General features: G+C 43.7%; 1 protein-coding gene across 1 annotated transcript; it reads left to right on the top strand.

The window, feature by feature from the left end:
• The first annotated feature begins 288 nt into the window (after positions 1-288).
• On the top strand, positions 289-13,303 carry LOC118940011 (uncharacterized). Its single transcript, XM_036947951.2, has 5 exons — positions 289-971; positions 3,364-4,167; positions 5,744-5,784; positions 9,263-9,551; positions 12,120-13,303. The coding sequence occupies exons 1-5, from the start codon at positions 536-538 to the stop codon at positions 12,701-12,703; spliced, it is 2,154 nt and encodes a 717-aa protein (XP_036803846.2). The 5' UTR covers positions 289-535; the 3' UTR covers positions 12,704-13,303.
• Positions 13,304-14,907: the final 1,604 nt, after the last annotated feature.

The following is a 14,907-nucleotide window of genomic DNA, read 5'->3' as shown; positions in this document are numbered from 1 at the left end:
ATAGAGACAAAATAAGACAGAAAGCAAAATCTAAATCATGTGAAAACAGAGAAATCTGTCTCTCTGTGGTTGATTTCTCTGTTTTCACTGTATTTGACCTGTCAGGTGGATGGATTATCTTGGCAAAGGATAAAATGTTTGTTTATTCTGGCCGACAATGTCATAAAAAACAATGTAGTGAATATTTTTCTAAACTGCGTTACCCACTCCAGTCAGCAGATGGCGTTCTGAGTTTCAGGTGAATGCTTCTAGCGTGACGCATAATCTAGTGGACGGGACGGTACACTTCAACAACAAAGCTGCTAATTTAACCACTTCGGTAGCTTGCTAGACAACAGAAAAGCGAAACACTGAAGCGCCTTAGCCCATTTTGGTTATATTACTCTGTGTTTTAAACACAATTCTGTTTACGTATCGAGTAACGTTGGTTCACTTAAACGTAACTGACAATTTGTTGAAATTGATAGTCAAATTAGCACTAAGCTAGTCGCTAATGCTAACTAACTAACTAGCTAGCTAGCTAACATCCCCGACCATGAGCTCAGTAAGCTACTCTGCTAAAGAAGAGGAGGTCTGTTGGACGGAGAAAGAAGCTCTGGGGCTGAACATTGTCGTAAAAGAGGAAGACGATGATATTACCATGCAATCAGAGGAAGGGGCTTTCAAAACGATAAAAGAGGAGGAGGATGTTACAGTGAAAGAGGAGAAAGAAACGTTTGGGGTAAAAGAGGAAGAGTGGATAGAGGCTGTCACAGTGGAAGAGGAGGAGATGGATGCTTTCAGAGTTAAAAAGGAGGAAGATGAGGATATCAGCGTGGAAGAGGGGATAGAGGCTTTCACAGTGGAAGAGGAGGAGGTAGAAGCGTTCAAAATCAAAAAGGAGGAAGAGGAGGAGGATATTATATTGAAAAAAGAGGAAGAGCCTTCTAGAGTGGAGGAGGAGGAGACTGAACAAGATCTGATGATCACCAGTGAGTACAGCTGCTTTTGTCAAAATAAAATTACTGCAAGTGTGCCAAATGTGCACAAAAAAAAGTAATAACTTTTATTTTGAAAGCAGAGAGAAAGTGGGTTTGGAAAGTCCGTTTAATAATACGTTCCTTTAGCGATTTGTGTCTCAAATTTCTCCCGTTTGAAAGACCAATAAGTCCAGCTCACCAACTCAGTAAGTTAAAATGTAATTTTATTTTACTTCTGGCTTCTGACTGTTCAGTTATTTTTTGTGCAACGCAATTGCGAGTGTAAATACCCCAGCATTGGTAAAAGCAGCTACAGTGAGAACCGTCTTTAAAAAACAGGGGCACAAACACTGAAGTTGTTGAACTAATGTGTCGTTTTGAAGAGTTCTTCAACTGAAGTCCTACACTTGAATATGTTGTTCAGTACTGTATAAAACAAATGTTAAAGGCTCAATCTGCCATTGGAACGTGCTTTTAAAAAAAACTTTTACATTAAGGAAGTAGCTGCGTTTCCAGATTCTCCTGGAAGCCTCTTACAGATCGCTAAACAACCAAATCTTCTGCTTCTACTCCACAGTAAAGTGCAGTAAAGTAGAGTAAAGTGCAGTAAAGTAGAGTAAACTGCAGTAAAGTAAACAGTACTCTATTGTGCTCTGCCTGCTATACTGTATTTCCACGTCCATGGATGTCCGTCGGTGCTCAGTGGGGGAGGGGGCTGGTTACAGCAAATGGAAATAAAAGGCTTGGGGGGGTAACAGAATGATGATAACTTTTAATCACTAAATAATTCATAAACACAATTGAATATCAGTTAAAACACTATACGTTATTGTTAGGTCTACTTTTACTTGTTACTTATGTGAACTTATATTATCCACCGTCCTCAAAATATTTTAATGATCTGTTTGTTTTTTCAGTGACAAAATGACAAGGCTCTGCCACTACTTTCTTATGTGTCAATGTGTAGTTCATACATGCAGAATTAATATCTTACCTCAATTAGCCACGGAAATCCCTAGTTTGAAAGTGACACTTTCTCTGGAACTTGTGCTGCGACATTTTCCCTACATTTTCCCCCCACGTGGTCCAGCCCCCCGAGCAATTCAAGTTCAACAAATGAGCTACAGTCCCTCGCCATGTGAGTGACGGCTAGCAAGAGGCTCGTCCTGCGCCCACAGCAGAGCAGAGGGAGAGTAATGACGTGGTGCACAAATCTACATGTGACGTAGTACGTCATTTTCCAGGGACCACATTTGGAAAGTGAGCACTACTTTCAGGGAAAAAAGTACTCAAAAGTAAAGGAGGATCTCTTTAAACTTAGTATAAGTATAATAGTTGTCAGGGGAATTTACTTCAACATGATTCTGTTTTGATGCAGCCTGTTTCCAATCCCCTTTGAGACTGTTTCCAATCCCCTTTCAGACTGTTTCCAATCCCCCTTCTCAGCCTGTTTCCAATCCCCCTTCTCAGCCTGTTTCCAATCCCCCTTCTCAGCCTGTTTCCAATCCCCCTTCTCAGCCTGTTTCCAATCCCTTTACAGACTGTTTCCAATCCCTTTACAGACTGTTTCCAATCCCTTTTCAGACTGTTTCCAATCCCTTTTCAGACTGTTTCCAATCCCTTTTCAGACTGTTTCCAATCCCTTTACATACTGTTTCCAATCCCTTTACAGACGGTTTCCAATCCCTTTACAGACTGTTTCCAATCCCTTTACAGACTGTTTCCAATCCCTTTACAGACTGTTTCCAATCCCTTTTCAGACTGTTTCCAATCCCTTTTCAGACTGTTTCCAATCCCTTTTCAGCCTGTTTCCAATCCCCCTTCTCAGCCCGTTTCCAATCCCCCTTCTCAGCCCGTTTCCAATCCCCTTTCTCAGCTTGTTTCCAATCCCCTTTCTCAGCTTGTTTCCAATCCCCTTTCTCAGCCTGTTTCCAATCCCCTTCTCAGCCTGTTTCCAATCCCCTTCTCAGCCTGTTTCCAATCCCCTTCTCAGCCTGTTTCCAATCCCCTTCTCAGCCTGTTTCCAATCCCCTTCTCAGCCTGTTTCCAATCCCCCTTCTCAGCCTGTTTCCAATCCCCCTTCTCAGCCTGTTTCCAATCCCCTTCTCGGCCTGTTTCCAATCCCCTTCTCAGCCTGTTTCCAATCCCCTTCTCAGCCTGTTTCCAATCCCCTTCTCAGCCTGTTTCCAATCCCCCTTCTCAGCCTGTTTCCAATCCCCATCTCAGCCTGTTTCTAATACCTTTTCGAACTAATTCTGGTAGATGTTTTATAAGACTGTTTGACCTGAAATGTTTGCTTATGCCACAAATGATTTGCATTACAACAGTGAAGTTCAATAGTGTTTTCAATTAGTGTTTATTCAGGTCTCTCTGTTTAAATAAACCCTCTGATTGTCTTTGGCAGGAGAAAGATCAGACTCAGAGGAACCAGAGATGTCCAAATCAGCAAAACCACACGACTGCTCCCACTGCGGGAAGAGTTTTACCAAGTTAGGAAACCTGAGAAGACATGAGAGGACACACACAGGAGAGAAACCTCATCACTGCTCCCAGTGTGGGAAGAGTTTTACCCAGTTAGGGAACCTGAAAATACACGAGAGAATACACACAGGAGAGAAGCCCTACGAATGCTCTCAATGTGGAATGAGTTTTACCAAGTTAGGGTACCTGAAATCACACGAGAGAACACACACGGGAGAGAAGCCTTTCCACTGCTCACTGTGCGGGAAGAGTTTTACAGAGTTAGGCAACATGAAAAGGCACGAGCGGACACACACAGGCGAGAAGCCTCATCACTGCTGTCAGTGTGGAAAGACTTTTACAGAGTTGGGGAGCCTGAAAATACATAAGAGAATACACACAGGGGAGAAGCCTTACCGCTGCTCCCTGTGCGGAAAGAGTTTTACAGAGTTAAGCAACCTGAAAAAACATGAGAGGACACACACAGGAGATAAGCCTTTCCACTGCTCCCTGTGTGGAAAGAGTTTTACAGAGTTAGGGAGTCTAAAAATGCATAAGAGAATACACACAGGAGAGAAGCCTCATCACTGTTCTCAGTGCGGAAAGAGTTTTACGAAGTTAGGGAACCTGAAAATGCATGAGAGAATACACACAGGAGAGAAGCCTTACCAATGCTCCCTGTGCTTAAAGAGTTTTGCCTCATTAAGGCAATTGAAAGAACATGAAAGAATCCACACCATAGAGAAACGTTAGCTCTGCTCCTAGTATGGAATTGTATATTTTTAACCAGTCAGTTTTAACCAGTTAGTTTTAACCAGTCAGTTTTAACCAGTCAGTTTTAACCAGTTAGTTTTAACCAGTTAGGGCACCTGAAAAAACCATGACGTAATACACACAGTGACGATGCCTTACCGCTGTTCCAGTGTAGAAACGAATATAGCACATCAAATATACTTTAAGTTAATGACGTTCTATTTTAAAGCTACAATGTGTAACATTTTTGTGCAAACCTGACACACATTCACACAGAAAACCCCCACAAATAATGATAACCAGTTAGTTGTAACCAGTTAGAAAACACAAATAATGCTCCCACACTTGTCTCATATATTGTACCGCAAAATGTTGTGCTTTTGTTTATGCCACATGAAATCAAGTTGTATAAAATGGACCAAAAAATACATCTATGTTTTTTTTCATTTCAAAATAATAACTGAATATGAAGCAGGCTATGTCAGTGTGAATGTATCCGAGTGAAGAACGTCACGCTGCTTACTTAGCCATTACCACTTTCCCCTGATTAGACACATACCTGACTCGAACTCCGGACCTCTGCTTTACAAACACACGTGACCGTCCTCTATCTCTCAAACGTCTCTACTATTCGCGCCACTCAAAAGTTAATAATCGAGTGGCGCGCGATTGGGACACTTACAACTGACGAGTAAGTTTCACACGTTTTCGATGTGCTCCATTCAAGCCCCTCAAAACCTACAAAAGCGACCACAGCGTTGAGCTGAGCACAACTGTACATCCGAGTCACTGTGAAGGACGTCACGTTGCTTACTTCAGGTTTGCCACAAGCTTCACGGAGACTGAAGATTCAGAGCGTAGCGCAGTGTTCCAATGTCGTTTCTCGTCACAAAAGAGGCAACTCCTTGTAATATGTTCCGCTATTCTACGTACTTGTTTGTGCTCCCTGAAAATTTGAGACGTGTCACTTTGCCACATTTTTGATTCCTTGCGTTTTCTCGGTGATATAATGACATTCTATTTTAAAGGGGGGGGGGGGGGGGGGCAAACCTGACACACATTCACACAGAAATACGCGTTTTAGATCTGTCATTCTCATTTAAAGAAAGTCCAAGAAGCTGTAGATCTGTTCCATGTGTGCAATTTCTATGCTTCCCTGTTCTGAAGTATAGTTTTTGTATCTTTTAATTGGGAATCGAATCAGGGTGTCTGCAGTCCACCAGCTTCAAAACCCCTGAACAATATTTGGTTGTGTAAAATATATTTCTATAGTGGTTTAGATGGTACAATGATTCTCTACACAATGACTGCTTGTCATTGTGAAATTAGACTGAAATGAGGTGAACTACTAGAATTTAGGAGCCAGGAAAATGGTGGAGAGACTTCTGCATAGTGCATCTTTAAGTTGATGTGTGGTACATTGAAGCGGCATATCAACTTGACATCGTGTTTTTTAAGTTCCACTGGGGAGTAGAATAATATTTTAACGGGGCTAATTATGTATACAACTCATTATTTCACATGGGGGAGATTTGCGAAGTTAAAAGACCAGCTTGCTTCCTGTCATCTAGCTGCTGTCAGAATAACCCACAGCCTACTGGCACAAAACCAGGTAAGAACAAAACATTCATTACACGTAACTATTATTTAAATATGCAGTTGGTTTTCTTTCAAATTAGCTTCCGGTGGTGAATGATGAGCTTCCGGTGGTGAATGATGGGCTTCCGAGTGGCGCAATGGAATAAGGCACTGCATCTCAGTGCTAGAGGTCTAAAACACTATAGATCCTGGTTCGATTCCAGGCTTTATCTAAGGCAATTCCAGGCTGTATCTAAGGCACTGCATCTCAGTGCTAGAGGTGTCACTACAGACACCCTGGTTCGATTCCAGGCTGTATCACAGCGGTCTAAGGCACTGCATCTCATTGCTAGAGGTGTCACTACAGACACCCTGGTTCGATTCCAGGCTGTATCACAGCGGTCTAAGGCACTGCAGCTCAGTGCTGGAGGCATCACTACAGACATCCTGGTTCGATTCCTGGCTGTATCATATCGGTCTAAGGCACTACAGACACCCTGGTTCGATTCCAGGCTGTATCACAGCGGTCTAAGGCACTGCATCTCATTGCTAGAGGTGTCACTACAGACACCCTGGTTCGATTCCAGGCTGTATCACAGCGGTCTAAGGCACTGCAGCTCAGTGCTGGAGGCATCACTACAGACATCCTGGTTCGATTCCTGGCTGTATCATATCGGTCTAAGGCACTACAGACACCCTGGTTCGATTCCAGGCTGTATCACAGCGGTCTAAGGCACTGCATCTCATTGCTAGAGGTGTCACTACAGACACCCTGGTTCGATTCCAGGCTGTATCACAGCGGTCTAAGGCACTGCAGCTCAGTGCTGGAGGCATCACTACAGACATCCTGGTTCGATTCCTGGCTGTATCATATCGGTCTAAGGCACTACAGACACCCTGGTTCGATTCCAGGCTGTATCACAGCGGTCTAAGGCACTGTATCTCAGTGCTAGAGGTGTCACTACAGACCATGATTCGATTCCAGGCTGTATCACAACTGACCGTGATTGGGAATGTGGGTCTTTCAGATGATGTTTCTTGCGTGACGTAAAATCTAGTGGACAGCACATGACCCTTTTTCAGCAACCTGGGTAGCTTGATAGCAAACAGTCTAAACATTGGAGCACTTTACAGCGTCTCTACAGTGTTTTAAACTGTAGATGTACACTACATGGCCAAAAGTATGTGGACACCCCTTCAAATGAGTGGATTTGGCTATTTCAGCCACATTCGTTGCTGACAGGTGTATAAAATCGAGCACACAGCCATGCAATCTCCATAGACAAACATTTTGCAGTAGAATAGCCCGTACTGAAGAGCTCAGTGACTTTCAACGTGGCACCGTCATAGGATGCCACCTTTCCAACAAGTCAGTTCGTCAAATTTCTACCTTGCTAGAGCTGCCCCGGCCAACTGTAAGGGCTGTTATTGTGAAGTGGAAACAGCTAGCGCCTTGCCAGATCAGGTCAGATGCCGAGCAGTTGACATACCAGGCGGTGATGCAGTCAGTCAAGATGCTCTCAAGGGTGCACCTGTATAACGTTTTTTGTGTGTGTGTGTGTTTTTTGTACATTTTTTACCCCTTTTTCTCCCCAATTTCATGGTATCCAGTTAGTTAGTTTAGTCTTGTCCCATCGCTGCAACTCCCGTACCGCCTCGGTAGAGGCGAAGGTCGAGAGCCATGCGTCCTCTGAAACACGGCCCTGCTTCTTGACACACTGCTCGCTTAACCCGGAAGCCAGCAGCACCAATGTGTCGGAGGAAACACATTACAACTGGCGCCCACAGGAGTCGCTAGAGGGCGACGGGACAAGGACATCCCGGCTGGCCAAACTCTACCCTAACCCAGACGACGCTGGGCCAATTGTGCACCGACTCATGGGTCTCTCGGGGATCGAAGCCAGGCTGTGTCCCCTCTTCACGACTTTGATTGAACCCAGAGGCGCTGTTGTGCCCTCTTCACGACTGGGATTAAACCCAGAGGCGCTGTTGTGCCCTCTTCACGACTGGGATTGAACCCAGAGGCGCTGTTGTGCCCTCTTCACGACTGGGATTGAACCCAGAGGCGCTGTTGTGCCCTCTTCACGACTGTGTTGTGTTGTCCACCATCAGCTCTTTTGTCTTGCTGACGTCGAGGGAGAGATTGTTGTGCTGGCACCAATAGGCTGTCTCATCGTCATCGGTGATCAGGCCTACCACCGTCACGTCGTTGGCAAACTTAATGATGGCGTTGGAATTGTACACAGCCACGCAGGCGTGGGATAACAGGGAGTAGAGGAGGGGACTAAGCACGCACCCCTGAGGGGCCCCTGTGTTGAGGGTCAGCATGGTGGATGTATTGTTGCCTACCCTCGCCACCTGGGGCCGGTCCGTCAGGAAGTCCAGGATCCAGTTGCAGAGGGAGGTGTTCAGTCCCAGGGTACTTAGCTTACCATATTTTTACTGTAGATATGCGTTATTTTTCTGCATATGCTTCTATTTTTCAACGCCAAACCTACTACTAGTGTGGCCAACGAGCTCTATTGTTATGTCATCTGACCTTTGTGGTCAGCTGACAGTCACTCCTGCCCTTTCTTTGAGCTGTAGTCTAGAAACTTGCTTACAATGGGATTTGTGGGATTTTGCAGAGAATAAAAGCCATATGCTAAAAAAAGATGTTTAAATTTGGAGCATTAGCTTATTATAAAGGTGTGTGGTGGGGTATTTTATTTCCCTTTGAGTCTCCAGAAGTTGGCCCTGCTCCCAAAGTACCATTTATCATGTCTCCTGTCCTATGAGGAAATAGTGTGCTGGACCCACGTGTATACAAACATCCTTGACAAGTATAAAGCCATCACTCACCCCCACTTTTTCGAATCAATAAGTTCACTTCTCTCTGTTCCAGGGAGCAACCAAAACGGAGAATTGTGAGGCGCTGGACAGAGGAGGCGTACTCAATGCCTCAGGATTGCTTGGCGACAACTGATTGGAATATGTTCAAAGACTCATCCCCTCATCCATTATCATTGAGGAACATACAGTATATATATTCTACAAACCGGCAATATGTTTTGCTTTATAAAGACAATACGAAATATGGCCATTTATTTGACCTTGGAACATGGTTTAAAACCCATATTTAATGCAAATGTTACAAATATAAATAATTGTTTAAGGTTTAGACAATTACTTATCATATATAATGAATAAATACAGGTCATTGACACCTTTCCACTATTACGTGTGGGACTTTTATTTAGAAAATCTTCCAAAATTCCGTGACCCGGAAGTACTTTTTTTGTGTTGCTAACGGGACGCTGATCTAGTTATCAACCATGGTAGCTTGCTAGCCAATATAGCTAAAACGTTAAAGCTCATTAGACACTTTCAGTGTGTATTAGCCACTGTTTTAAATACATGTATGTTGTATAGCTAGCTAATTGTCGCATTTAATTGAACGTTGCTAGTAGTCAGCTAGCTGGCTGATTAAATTAGCAGTAGCACTTGCCTTGTCATTAATGCTAACTAGCTAGCTAGCATCCCCGACCATGAGCTCACTAAGCTACTCTCCCCCTGCCGAAGAAGAGGAGGTCTGCTGGACGGTGAAAGAGGAGAAGGAAGAGGAGGCTGTCACCGTCAAAAAAGAAGTCGCGGGTGAGGCTGTAACAGTGAAAGAAGAGGAAGAAGCTTTCCGAGTGAAACAGGAAGAAGCGAAAGAGCAGGACGCAGATGTTGGAGTGGAAGGGGAGATCACTGTCACATTGGACGAGGAAGACGTTTTTGGAGGGGACGAAGAGAAGACTGGAAATCTGATCAACACCAGTAAGTAGCATCTTAAAAACAGGGCCACAAACTCTGCAGTTGTTGAACTAATGTCTGTTTTTTTTTAAAAGAGCACTCTACACTTGAATATGTTGTTCTGTACTTTAGGAATTGTTAAATCTATAAAGAGTGGTGGTCAACCAACAAAACGTTAATGGATTAAATGCTTTACATTCTATTTTTCCAAATGTCTTTCTGTAGTGCTTTGCTCAGTCTCTACTCTTATACTCGACAACCCATGAGCAAATTATATATATTTAAAAAAAAAACTGTTTTGAAGCACTACAATCATTAGTGTTTTTATAATCTCAATGGTCAAATCAAATCAAATCCAATTTTATTTATATAGCCCTTCGTACATCAGCTGATATCTCAAAGTGCTGTACAGAAACCCAACCTAAAACCCCAAACAGCAAGCAATGCAGGTGTAGCAGCACGGTGGCTAGGAAAAACTCCCTAGAAAGGCCAAAACCTAGGAAGAAACCTAGAGAGGAACCAGGCTATGTGGGGTGGCCAGTCCTCTTCTGGCTGTGCCGGGTGGAGATTATAACAGAACATGGCTAAGATGTTCAAATGTTCATAAATGACCAGCATGGTCAAATAATAATAAGGCAGAACAGTTGAAACTGGAGCAGCAGCACGGCCAGGTGGACTGGGGACAGCAAGGAGTCATCATGTCAGGTAGTCCTGAGGCATGGTCCTAGGGCTCAGGTCCTCCGAGAGAGAGAAAGAAAGAGAGAAAGAGAGAATTACACAGGACACCGAATTAATCACACAGGACACCGAATAGGACAGGAGAAGTACTCCAGATATAACAAACTGACCCTAGCCCCTCCCGACACATAAACTACTGCAGCATAAATACTGGAGGCTGAGACAGGAGGGGTCAGGAGACACTGTGGCCCCATCCGAGGACACCCCCGGACAATGGGGTCATTTAGGTCCTTCATATTTTAGCTATAAGGTTTAGACGGACTGATCTGATTTAAAATATCTACGATACCACATCATATAACCAGTTATTACAACCAACTCATGTCTGATTTGCAAATGATGAAGAAAACCGAATCGAGACGAGGATTATTTTTTGATCTGGATTAAATGTTGTAAAAGGAACTGGGCCATCAGTTATTTCATTGAAGCAAACAAGGCACGACGGCTGTTCTTAGGCGTGTTGCGCAGCGGCGTGCCGGGGAAACAGCCCTAAACACCGTGTTATTCATTTACAGGTTCTAGTAAAATGGTTATTATTATTATCTTGCATGTCTATGTTTCTTCTTCCAGTGGAGATACAGTTGATAAATTACCTGGCTGGGCTGTGGGGACAGTGGAGATACAGTTGATAAATTACCTGGCTGGGCTGTGAGACAGTGGAGATACAGTTGATAAATTACCTGGCTGGGCTGTGGGACAGTGGAGATACAGTTGATAAATTACCTGGCTGGGCTGTGGGACAGTGGAGATACAGTTGATAAATTACCTGGCTGGGCTGTGAGACAGTGGAGATACAGTTGATAAATTACCTGGCTGGGCTGTGGGACAGTGGAGATACAGTTGATAAATTACCTGGCTGGGCTGTGGGGACAGTGGAGATACAGTTGATAAATTACCTGGCTGGGCTGTGGGGACAGTGGAGATACAGTTGATAAATTACCTGGCTGGGCTGTGAGACAGTGGAGATACAGTTGATAAATTACCTGGCTGGGCTGTGAGACAGTGGAGATACAGTTGATAAATTACCTGGCTGGGCTGTGAGACAGTGGAGATACAGTTGATAAATTACCTGGCTGGGCTGTGAGACAGTGGAGATACAGTTGATAAATTACCTGGCTGGGCTGTGGGACAGTGGAGATACAGTTGATAAATTACCTGGCTGGGCTGTGGGACAGTGGAGATACAGTTGATAAATTACCTGGCTGGGCTGTGAGACAGTGGAGATACAGTTGATAAATTACCTGGCTGGGCTGTGGGACAGTGGAGATACAGTTGATAAATTACCTGGCTGGGCTGTGAGACAGTGGAGATACAGTTGATAAATTACCTGGCTGGGCTGTGGGGACAGTGGAGATACAGTTAATAAATTACATGGCTGTGCTGTGGGGACAGTGGAGATACAGTTGATAGATTACCTGGCTGGGCTGTGGGACAGCGGAGATACAGTTGATAAATTACCTGGCTGGGCTGTGGGACAGTGGAGATACAGTTGATGAATTAGCTGGCTGGGCTGTGGGACAGTGGAGATACAGTTGATAAATTACCTGGCTGGGCTGTGGGACAGTGGAGATACAGTTGATAAATTACCTGGCTGGGCTGTGAGACAGTGGAGATACAGTTGATAAATTACCTGGCTGGGCTGTGGGACAGTGGATGTACATGGATAATTCAAATGGAACTGTTATTTATTATCATAAAAATAACTAGCACTTGTCAACCAATCAGCACCCAGGATCCAAACTATACTGAAGGATCTAGTCTGGATTAAACCTCATAGGAAGACAGTTTAATCATGTGAAGATTTTTATTCAGGTCTCGCTGTTTAACCAAATACTCTGTTTTTTTCTTTGACAGGAGCTATATCAGACTGTCACTCTGACAGAGGAAAGAGTCCTTCAGGGGAACCCGATCCAGAGACGTCCAAACCAGTGAGGAGACACCACTGCTCCCAGTGTGGAAAGATATTTCCCAGGTTGAAGCACCTGAAAGAACATAAGAGAACGCACACAGGGGAGAAGCCTTATCATTGCTCCCAGTGTGGAATGGGTTTTGGACACTTGGGGTATCTAAAAGTGCATGAAAGAACACACTCTGTAGAGAGGCCTTTTCAATGCTCTCAGTGTGGCCAGAGATTTATCCAGGCATCGCATCTGAAAGAGCATGAGAGAACACACACGGGTGATAAGCCTTTCCAATGTTCTCAGTGTAAAAAGAGTTATACCAAATTAGGGAACCTGAAAATGCATGCGAGAATACACACCGGAGAGAAGCCTTTCCACTGCTCCCTGTGCGAAAAGAGTTTTACCTATTTAGGGATACTGAAAAAGCATGAAATGACGCACACACGAGAGAAACCTTTCCAATGCTCCCAATGTGGGAAGAGTTTGACAGAACACACACAGGAGGGGAGAAGACCTAACGTTGTGAAGACCAGTTAAGGCCCCGGAATAACCACCTCCAAAATGATTAACTCCCTTGATAAAGATGTGTTCAAGATCGACAATACAAGTACTGAGCTGAATATTGTATGCTGAAATTGTGTTTTTATACAAATACAATTGCTCAGAGAAAAATATTTTGTTCAACAAGTGAAAAAAAACTTGAACTTTCATTTATTGGCACCCGTAAAGATTCTTGTTAATTAAATAAATAAAATAAAATCGACGTTAACATTGTGATTGGAAATGTCTCTCTCTGTGTATCAGATTGTATGTTTAGAATAATGCTGCTCTGTAATTACATGTCTTGGTTCGGTTCATGCGAGTGACTGACTGATTGTAGATGGGAGTAAACCATAAGAAATGTAGCAATACGGCCCAGAACATTGTTCTGTGAGACAAAATTAGTATCTCAGCCTCGTGAGGTATCAGTCAGTCACATGCAGGAACCAACGTTAATAATGTAAATCATGCTTATATAACTTGTTTGTGTAGCAGTATATAAGGACTGAAAGGGGAACGCCATTTTCATCAAGCTCGGATTGAGTTTGTGAACCTCTCCGGGCCGTGATAATAAAGAGTGATTCGTTTAAACTTTTACTTCAGGCGTCCCTGGTGTTGAATTTCCACCACAACATTAAAACTTTTTTTAGTTCATGTCTTCCTGTGTCACTGGGGTATAAAAGTTAGGTAACGCATGTAAAAATTAATCTGCCATCACATTGACATGTGAGTCATTTAGCAGACTCTTATCCAGAGCCACTTACAGTAGTGAGTCATTTAGCAGACTCTCTTATCCAGAGCCACTTACAGCAGTGAGTCATTTAGCAGACTCTCTTATCCAGAGCCACTTACAGTAGTGAGTCATTTAGCAGACTCTCTTATCCAGAGCCACATACAGTAGTGAGTCATTTAGCAGACTCTCTTATCCAGAGCCTCTACAGTAGTGAGTCATTTAGCAGATGCTCATATCCAGAGCCACTTACAGTAGTGAGTGCATGGGGAAGGGCAAATAACTCACAAACGAAAAGAGACACGGCTGTTGATCTTCATAAATCAGGTAATGTGCAAAAAAACAATAGCTAGGGCAATGATGAAGACATTTAAAACCCCTGGAACAGTGGTAAAGTTGTCTGATAGAGGACACAAGTGTATCTTATCTCCAGAGGAGGATGGTTCAGGAAGGGCCACAGTTGGATAATTCCAGAACTTGGTCATCTTGGAGTCACCAAGTCTCTGAATCGCCAATTAGAATTCCAGAACTTGGTCATCTTGGAGTCACCAAGTCTCTGAATCTCCAATTAGAATTAGAATTCCAGAACTTAGTCATCTTGGGGTCACCAAGTCTCAATCTCGAATTAGAATTCCAGAACTTAGTCATCTTGGGGTCACCAAGTCTCTGAATCTCACATTAGAATTAGAATTCCAGAACTTGGTCATCTTAGGGTTATTGAATCTCCAATTAGACACCACCTACATGCCAGTAGGCTCTTGAGGGGTTGCCAGAAAAAAAACAGTCTTTAGTGAGAGTAACCAACACATGTAAACACCTGGAGCTAAACAGCGTTGGAGCCAGTGGTGAGTTTGGCACTTGGATTGGAAAAAGGTCATATGGTGATATGAAACAAAGATGGAGGTCTTTGGCTAGACACACTAGCGGTGGGTTGAAAGAACCTCATATCTACTGTAAAATATGGTAGGGTATATTTGATGTTATGGGGCTGTTCCGCTTCCACTGGTCCTTAAGGCCTTTGTTACGGTCAACAGCATCATGAATTCTACCAAGTACCAGGAAATGTTTGGCAGAAATCTGGTTTCCTCTGACAGGAGGCTGAAACTTGGCTTCAAATGGATCATCCAGATAGACAATTCTTATTTTATTTAACTGGGCAAGTCAGTTAAGAACAAATTATTATTTACAATGACGGCTTCGGAACAGTGGGTTAACTGCCTTGTTCAGGGGCAGAACGACAGATTTTTACCTTGTCAGCTCGGGGAGTCGATCAATCAACGCTCTAACCACTAGGCTGCCTGCCACCCCAAGCACACATCAACATCCACATAGAAATGGTTCATTGACTACAAACCAACATTTTGCAATGGCCATTTCAGTCTCCGGAACGAACCCCATTGAGAACCCGTGGTTTGAATTGAAGAGGGCAGTCCATAAACGAGTCTGTATGGAGGAATGGTCTAAGATCCCT

The sequence above is a fragment of the Oncorhynchus mykiss genome, chromosome 13 (genome assembly GCF_057628025.1).
Source record: "Oncorhynchus mykiss isolate SJ-2025 chromosome 13, ASM5762802v1, whole genome shotgun sequence".
In the NCBI taxonomy this organism is placed as follows: Eukaryota; Metazoa; Chordata; class Actinopteri; order Salmoniformes; family Salmonidae; genus Oncorhynchus; species Oncorhynchus mykiss.
Note: the sequence above shows the minus strand (reverse complement) of the source record. Positions and strands in the feature narration are given on the sequence as shown.

Excerpts from the sequence above, each read along its gene's own strand:
- LOC118940011 (XM_036947951.2), top strand. The coding sequence starts at position 536 with ATGAGCTCAGTAAGCTACTCTGCTAAAGAAGAGGAGGTCTGTTGGACG. Across the intron at positions 5,785-9,262 it reads GCCTACTGGCACAAAACCAG|CTAGCATCCCCGACCATGAG; the intron begins GTAAGAACAAAA and ends CTAACTAGCTAG. Across the intron at positions 9,552-12,119 it reads TGGAAATCTGATCAACACCA|GAGCTATATCAGACTGTCAC; the intron begins GTAAGTAGCATC and ends TTTCTTTGACAG.